Source organism: Aplidium turbinatum, chromosome 3 (assembly GCF_918807975.1).
Source record: "Aplidium turbinatum chromosome 3, kaAplTurb1.1, whole genome shotgun sequence".
Taxonomy (NCBI): Eukaryota; Metazoa; Chordata; class Ascidiacea; order Aplousobranchia; family Polyclinidae; genus Aplidium; species Aplidium turbinatum.
This window is the reverse complement of record NC_137474.1, coordinates 30,883,187-30,891,737: the sequence shown is the minus strand read 5'-3', so window position 1 is coordinate 30,891,737 and position 8,551 is coordinate 30,883,187. Positions and strand designations below refer to the sequence as shown.

At 44.3% G+C, this 8,551-nt stretch overlaps 1 protein-coding gene across 1 annotated transcript; it reads left to right on the top strand.

Moving 5' to 3' along the window:
* Window positions 1–410: 410 nt before the first annotated feature.
* LOC145766696 (uncharacterized) lies at window positions 411–6,008 on the top strand. Its single transcript, XM_082578406.1, has 2 exons — window positions 411–3,876; window positions 4,138–6,008. The coding sequence occupies exons 1-2, from the start codon at window positions 411–413 to the stop codon at window positions 6,006–6,008; spliced, it is 5,337 nt and encodes a 1,778-aa protein (XP_082434532.1).
* Window positions 6,009–8,551: the final 2,543 nt, after the last annotated feature.

Sequence of the window (8,551 nt, the reverse complement as noted above, 5' to 3'; positions counted from 1 at the left end):
GGATTCATTTTTTTTGGTTTGTGCCTTTGAGCCTGCCATGCTGTAAAGTTTCTTTGAACTTTGTAACTAGTTGTTTGTTATCCTAGGGTAGTCTTTTCAGGTCTGCCAAGGATTCATTTTTTGGTTTGTGCCTTTGAGCCTGCCACGTTGTAAACTTTGTTTAAATTTTGTAAATAGATCTTCACTTTGGGCAGTCTTGTCAGGTCTGCCAAAGATTGAAGCTTCTAAGCCTGTACTCTGTCAGGCCATTGTTCTAGTCAGGTAGAACTGGTTACCGTTAAACCCTGTAATTTTAGTAGGTTGCTTACTGACATTCTCCGTAATATCGTGAAGGTCAATTGTCACCTCACCTAAGGTAAGTACCGTACAGATTTTGTTTTTTGTAGCTTGTATATTGCTGTGTGTTAATTATGGCTCGTAAAAAGCCCAAGCAAACCCCAAGACGGGGTAAGCCAAATGGTTATGCTAGTGGCTCAACAGAGCAGCATGAGGCCGCCTCTAATATTAGTGGTCAACATGACAGTAGCGAAGAGCTGCCAGGTCTCGTTGTGTTAGAACAAGAGCTGGTTGAAATCGAGCTTGGCATAACTTCCATCGACATGGAGCTATGCTCAAGTGATGATTTCCTGAGTTCTTCTGAAGTTTTGGAGGTAAAGAAAAGATGCCTCGAACTTCAAAGGAAGCTCTCCCTTAAACGTTTAGATTTACTCAAATGCAAACCACAGCAATCAGGCTCAATAGAATCTAGGATGAACCGTATGGGGGAAAGCATTTATGGTTTGCTTGAAGCATGCTCTACCCTCATTCGAAGCTGTCGAGAACAATCTAAGCAAGTGTCACATCAAACATCATCGGTAGTTATGGATGCAGGCAGTGACACAGGCAAAGCTGCTGAGTCTAGCAGTCACGTGACACCCCGTGAGAGTGGTGTAAAGATACCACCTGTAAAAGCAGAACAGGGTATCCTTCAGGGCAGCAGTAGTGCTAGTAATATTCTTAATCCTTACACATCTCCCTTTCGCACTGAAGCTAATAATAGTAGTGAATTTCCCATCGTCGTGCCTCAACCCCAGCTCAGTGCAGGGTTTCAAAATGTTCATGGTCCTCGGTTGTCGCTGGAGAAGTTTGACGGCAATGTGTTAAAGTTCTTTAACTTTAAAAGGCGTTTTGAACGATACATTGAGTCAAACTATCTAAGCTTTGAAGATCGCATCGCCTTTTTGGAGGACAATTGTGTAGGCCAGGCCTTGGAAGTAATTTCTGGCCTGAGTTGCTTGCAAAATAGTGAAAGAGCATATGGAATGGCATGGGATAGATTGAGAAAAAGGTTTGGCAACCCTGGAAAACTCATGGCCAAAGTGAAGGAAGATTTGCTGCAAGGACCCCCTATTTCAGAGTGGGATGCGCCGGGCCTCACAAAGCTTTGCGACAAGATGTATAAGTGTGAAGTCAGTTTCGATGGCTGGGGTAAGTCCCATCTTTTAAACAGTGATGAGGTGCTTCAACGGCTGTTCCTGCGACTTCCTTATAAGTTAAAGGAGCAGTTTGTTAATGTTAATCACTTGGGATCGGACTGTGCCACGTTTGGCGATTTAAGAGTCTTGGTCGAGGATGCAGCCTCTCGAGCCGACAGCCAATATGGCCATCTTATGCAACCAGGCAAAGATGTTAAGAGAGCTCTACAACCAACGATGGCTCGATCTAATCCGCAAGGTGGCTACAAGCGTGCTTCGGTTTGCACAACCCAAGAGCAGATTTCCCAATCTGCTAACCATAAGCAAGAGTCCTGTTGTTTGTGTGCAGAGTCGCATGCACTATGGAAGTGTGAGATGTTTAAACAAAAGCCTGTTGCAGAAAGAAGAACCCTGGTGCAAAAGCATAGACTGTGTTTTTGTTGCTTGAGAGCAGGCCACAGAGTGGTTGATTGCAGATTTAAGAAATCTTGTGCAACGTGTGGATCGAGGCATAATTCACTTCTGCATGTAAACCGTGTGGAAGAGGAAAGCCCCTCTGCTCTGAAGAAGGGCATCTCAGCAACAACGTCCGCAACTGTGCCAGCAACATCTGGGACAACAATTTTTAAGGTTTTGCCAGTTAAGGTATGGGCTGGGGACCCCTCCAACTATACCTATACTTATGCTTTTATCGATGAAGGTTCTAGCGTCAGTCTATGCTCCTCAAGCCTCGTATCACGCTTAGGGGTTGCTGCGACAAAAAGCAATGTGGAGTTGCTGACCACCAATGCTGTCTCCTTTCATGACAAGAAAATTGATTTTTTGGCTGTGCAGGGAATGGAAGAGCAGGCTGTGTTTTCCGTTGCAGATGCTCTGGTGATGGACCAGATTGTGGATGTCAGCCACAGTATTCCCACCGAAGCACTTAGTAGTGCATATAGTCATTTGGAGGACTTAAAGTTCCCTGAACTAAAAGATAGGAAGGTTGAGTTGTTATTGGGTAGCGATCTTCACCAGGCTTATCTTTTGCAGGAAGTTCGTACTGGCGCACCAGGAGAACCATGTGGACTGCACACTCTTCTGGGTTGGACCATTTATGGGAAAGATGGTGGCGATAGGCAACTCAACTCACCAGTAATGGTAAACTTTCTTAGCGTAAAGGAGTCTTGCGATAGAATGTTAAATGTATTGTTGCAGGATTTTAATGACATCGATGAGCCACAGGCCCCCTGTCCTTCAATTGAGGATAAACGTGCGCTGCAGATCATGCAGGACACGGTGAAGAAGGTGGATGGACACTATTCTGTAGGGCTGTTGTGGAAGGATGAAGACCCGGACTTGTGCAATAATCGCTCTATGGCACTCAAGCGCCTAGAGGGAATGAAGCGCCGATTTATTACTGACCCGGTGTTATTCAATAAGTATCGTGATAAAATGCAGGAATATGTTAAATGTGGCTATGCTGTGCCACTTGAAACTGGTGTGGTAGACACACCAGGGAAGACGTGCTATGTGCCCCATCACTGCACGACCAATGCGGCCAAGTTTAGAGTCGTTTTCGACTGCAGCGCGAAGTTTAAAGGCGTGTCATTAAATGACAAGCTGCTTCATGGCCCAGATCTCACCAATAACCTTGTAGGAACATTGTTTCGCTTCAGGCAACATCCGATCGCTGTTGTGGGCGATATTAAGGCCATGTTTTCCCAAGTACGTGTAGACGAAGGAGACAGGGATGCCTTTCGATTCTTATGGTATCCGGACGATGATCTCAAGCGGGAACCTGTCGACTACCGTATGCAAACTCATGTGTTTGGAGCAAAGTCGTCGCCATGCTGTGCTGCCTTCGCACTTCGGATGACTGCCAAAGACAATGAAGCAGGTGCTGATCAAAACACTGTTAACACAGTTTTAAAAAATGTTTATGTTGACGATATTTGTCATTCATGTGAATCGCCGGATCAGGCTATCGAACTAATACAACAACTGCGTGAACTATTACAAAGTGGCGGCTTCCATTTAACTAAATTCCTGTCTAACAGTGCAGAGGTCTTGAGTTCTGTGTTGCAGGAAGACTTGGCGTCGAAGGTCGATTTGCCTCAGTGCCAGCTTCCAACGCAGAAAACCCTTGGTGTTGTGTGGAATGCTGCGAGCGATTGCATGGAGGTGAGGGTGAGTATCCAACAAAAGCCTAACACCCGGAGAGGCGTTCTCTCCATGATTTCGCAAACATACGACCCACTAGGTCTAATACAACCCTTCATTTTACCTGCTAGGCAACTCCTGCAGCAGGCATGTGACGCTCAACTTGATTGGGATGAACCCCTTAATGGCCTTGGGCCAGTAAACATTAATTGGGAAGCTTGGTTAAAGGCCCTTCCAGAGCTTGAATGTGTTTCCATCGCTAGAAGCCTGACTCTTTTTGGTAAATGTGCTATCCGCTTTGAATTGCATGGTTTTTGTGATGCCAGTACCAGTGGCTATGGGGTCGTGTTTTATGTTAAAGTGTTTTATGATGATTCTGTAGTAATTTGTAATTTTCTATTTGGCAAGGCTCGAGTGGCTCCATTAAAGCCTGTTAGCGTACCTCGCCTGGAGCTCACTGCTGCTGTGCTCGCTGCCAAAGTCTGCAATTTTATCCTGACGGAGTGTGATTTTAAATTCAATTGTGTTGTCTTATGGACAGACTCAACTGTTGTGCTGCGTTACATTAATAATACTTCGACTCGTTTCCACACCTTTGTGGCTAATAGGCTGAGCACTATTCACATGCTTACCAGTGTCAATCAATGGCATTATGTACCGACTACTTTAAACCCCGCTGACCTCGCGTCTCGGGGAGTTTGGCCTGATAAAGTTAATACCGCTAAGCTTTGGTTTAATGGTCCTAAGTTTTTGCATGATGTCACGAGCAATTGGCCAAACCAGCCCGACTTTGTTGGCGGAATTTCGTCAGACGATCCAGAGGTTAAAAACATTGAACGTTGCTCAGCTCAGCAACACACGATTACGGACTCAGACTCTCTATGTCGGTTGTTTACCCGCTACTCGCGTTTCCACGATCTGCAAAGAACGGTTGCATGGTTGCTTCGCTACAAATTGTACCTGAAAAGGAAATGCCGAGATGACTCCTTGACTGTTAAGACAGATTCGCTCAGTGTCGAGGAGATGGACGAAGCTGAACTTGCCATTGTCACAGCCGCCCAGCATCAAGCATACCCGACGGTGTTCGCAGTTCTCCATAACCACCCAGGATTTGACGCCCCGGTGGAACTCGTGTCCGACTTGCAGTTGAAGAAGCATGTGGCTTTGAAGGAGCTACAGTCCCTAAACCCCTATGTTGTTAACGAAACGTTAAGAGTTGGTGGGCGATTGCAACAATCTTCTCTGTCAAGCGGAAGAAGGCATCCGATCATTCTCCCATATCAGCACCCAATCACCGATCTAGTGATCATGAGGTATCACGAACGAGAAGGACACATGGGATGCTCACAAGTCCTTACCGCCATTGCTTCCCGTTATTGGATTGTCAAAGGGCGATCAGCTGTCAAAAGGGTCTTGCATTCCTGTATGAACTGTCGTTTTTGGAAAGCTACCGCCGGAAAACAGCAGATGGGCAACTTACCTGCTCCACGCGTAAACAAATCCATTCCTTTTCAAGCTGCTGGCACTGACCTTCTTGGTCCATTGATGGTAAAGAGCGGCCGCAGCAGTGTTAAGCGATATGTTTGTATTTTTAATTGTTTGGCGACCCGTGCTGTGCACTTTGAGGTCGTGCAATCCCTGGAGGCAAGTGCATTCATTCAAGCCTACCGAAGATTCTGCAGCCGTAGAAACGTTTGTCCTACTGATCTGTACAGTGACAACGGAGGAAACTTTGTTGCTGCAGACCGCGAACTTCGGCAAGGACTCAAGAACCTCCATCAAAAGAAAGTCACCGATGCCTTACTTCGGCATGAAACGAACTGGCACTTCAACCCTCCGCGTGCTTCACATCAAGGCGGCTTCTACGAAATATTTTTTCGTTTATTAAGAAAATTGATGCGGTCGCTGGTAGGAAACGCTACGTTGGATGAGTTCGACCTTCTAACGCTGGTAGCAGAGATTGAAAGAATTTTAAACGATCGTCCCATCACTTCGCTCCCATCGTCACCAGATGATCTGCAAGCCCTGACTCCAAGTATGATACTCACCGGATCAGCTTGTGACACCCTACCGCCAGATGTTTTTATGAAGGCTGACGGTTATCGACGCTCTTGGAGAAAGACCCAATACCTCACAAACAAGTTTTGGGAACAATGGCTGTTGCAATATCTCCCCCTGTTGCAGCCCCGACAAAAGTGGTTTGGCACATCTCCAAGCTTGAAACCAGGCGATTTGGTACTGGTAGCGGACGAGGCAACTAAACGTGGGCACTGGCCCAAGGCTATTGTAAAGGAAGTTATGCCGGACACTAACAAACTTGTCAGACGCGTGCGAGTAAAGGTTGCTGACGGTACAGAGTTTGTTCGCGACATCAGAAAGATCTGCCTGCTAGAGGGCAGTATGGACTCTTAAAATGACAATTTTGTTTTCTAGGCTGGCTGGTTGGCACGATTGCACAACGGACATTTCTCATGCTACTTAGGTTTCAGTTTTGAATTGTATTGCGTGTCTGTGTTTTACTATTATTATTCTTGTGCTCCTCACTACCGCAGCTAGCGCGGCGTCGTCGATGCATTTGGATCCAGCAGTTCTGCCATAACTGTGTTATTGACTCCCATTAATAGTGTTGTTTCTATTTGCATCCTGCAGTTATTTACACTGTAGCAGTCTAGCTCTGTTTTTGGTCTGACTATGTCACACACCTGTCTCACTACTAATGCTTTTGCTATGTGCGATATTATTTTTTGTGTTTTGTCAATTCATTGCTTAATTATCACGACTCGACTTAACAGTCGCGTGTTTTTTCTGGTAGCCTACTTTTGCTCTGACGTTAATGTCACTTGCGCTGGTCATAGCATTGTGCAGTATTAGGTTGTATGTGTGCTTTTGTTTATGCCATATCCCCACTTCTGCCACTGGTACCATGTATGCTATCATTTGTTTTTCGTGTATCCGTTTATGCTGACTTCCAGTTGTCGGTAGACTTATGTTTTTGTGCTTAATTTTAGCAATCGCTAAGCATGTTGGTCAAAAGGGTTTTTTAACTCCTCTTGGGCGTGTCTTCGATGTCCTTCTGTAGGCTACTGTTATGCATGTTCTATTAGGTTTGTGTGTAATGCAAGCCAGCTTTTATGTTGCAATTGTGATCCTTGCTAACCGCGAATATTTTTGATTCTGGTCGACATTTGCATAATTCATGTCAATTGTCGTTTATGTGGCCACCTTGTGGCAATTAGTTGGTTTGTATTTTGCTTCGTTGTAATCGTTTTACAGTGGTAAAACCCTCATTTGTTAAACTCTGGTTTTGGGGGTGGGTATGTTAGAAACGATTCCCCGCCCATTTAATATTATTGTTGTATCTCTGCTCCATTCTATTTTCATGCTTGAGTGACCCGGCCATGCATTAACAATTTTTGCTAGTTGATCTTTCTTTTTACGTTTTGGCATGGACTGGAGTGGTCATTGTTTTATAAATCTGGAGAACTGGAGATTTGGAGTGACTAGGGAATATGTAAGAATTCGGTAAGCAACTGTTTGTTTCGTTTTATTATTGTCGTTTTCAATACACCATTTCTTCTAATAAGTAAGGCCTGCACTTTATCCAGTCTAGGCAAAAAACGTTTTAGACAGGCATAGCAAAAGGATAAGATCATGTTTTCTTCAGCATTTTTCGGAAATAAAGCTAAGTCTCTATGTTTTCTTGTTGCTAATTCCTGGCTGAGATGTTTGAATGTTTGGTATTGGCACAACTCGCTCTTTTAATGCAGTTTTGTTTAAAATTAGCCAAATTTTTTTAGACTGAAAGCATCATGCTCAAGCATAAAGAGACTGAAAGCATCATTCTCAATATCGTGACGTCACACGCGTGCCAAAGGGGGGGTTGTAACCCCCCCCCCTTTGGCTACGCCACTGGTTAAGACCAACACTGGTCTCTTATCACGGCAACCATATTACAATGACCAACATAACAAAGCAATTGTTGACTTGTTGTATAAATAGCGGTACTTGTTTGTTTGTTTGTTTGTTTGTTTATCTTTATCCTGCATTGCGGGAAAGCGGACTTGAGCGCTATGCATCGGTGTACGCCTTCCGACATACACCTGACCCACGCTGCAGCCGACGACAATGTCTGTTTCCGGTTGTCTACTCTACTTATGACTTAAATTTGGTACTACCCATTACTCGAAATCGATCACTAGGTAGAGGCAATTATCGTAAAGTTTCTTGCCCAGAGAAACAACAACAAGTGCGCGGGTGGCTGGAGTCGAATATGGTTACATTCCGCCTATACAACCGTGAGCTAGTCTATTGCAATTGCAGTCGCGGATGTTTGGATGCAAGCCGTCTCACAAACAAGTCTAAATCGATAGATTTTGATACAGAATGTTCAAAGGCCGTAAGCACTAAGTTTGCCTGTCTTGGTTGTAACATGCTCCGTCTAGTGGGAGCGTCAGCCCTTGTTAACACTGAGAATCCACACTCACAAACGGCAGTGCTAGATTCAAATGTAGCAATATCTGCTGCAAGGTTGAACACTTCACAGATCAGAAAACTAGAAACAAAATTTATTTACACTGATTAATTGAAGAAAAAAAAATAAACACTGCTTAACTGCACAAATTTGGTTTATCACTGCACAAATTGGTTATCACTGACCCTTAGAATTAAGTATGGTAAGTAATGGGTATGAATTAAGTATCAATTAAGTAGGCTATGGTAAGTATTTAAGAATAGTAAGAATTAAGTATAGCCTAATTTGTACCGGTTTGTAGGCCTGCTGGAAATCCATTCCCTCTTTGTTAGGTTATCATTCTTTCCCAAAACATTTTTATTTTACACAGTTTCTGACAATTTTTTTACCAACCTAACACGTGTTGGCCTTGGTTGAATTGAACCTGTTGAGGTTGCCAAAGGAGGAGTTAGGGGGGGGGGGCGAAATTGTTTAATCATCATAG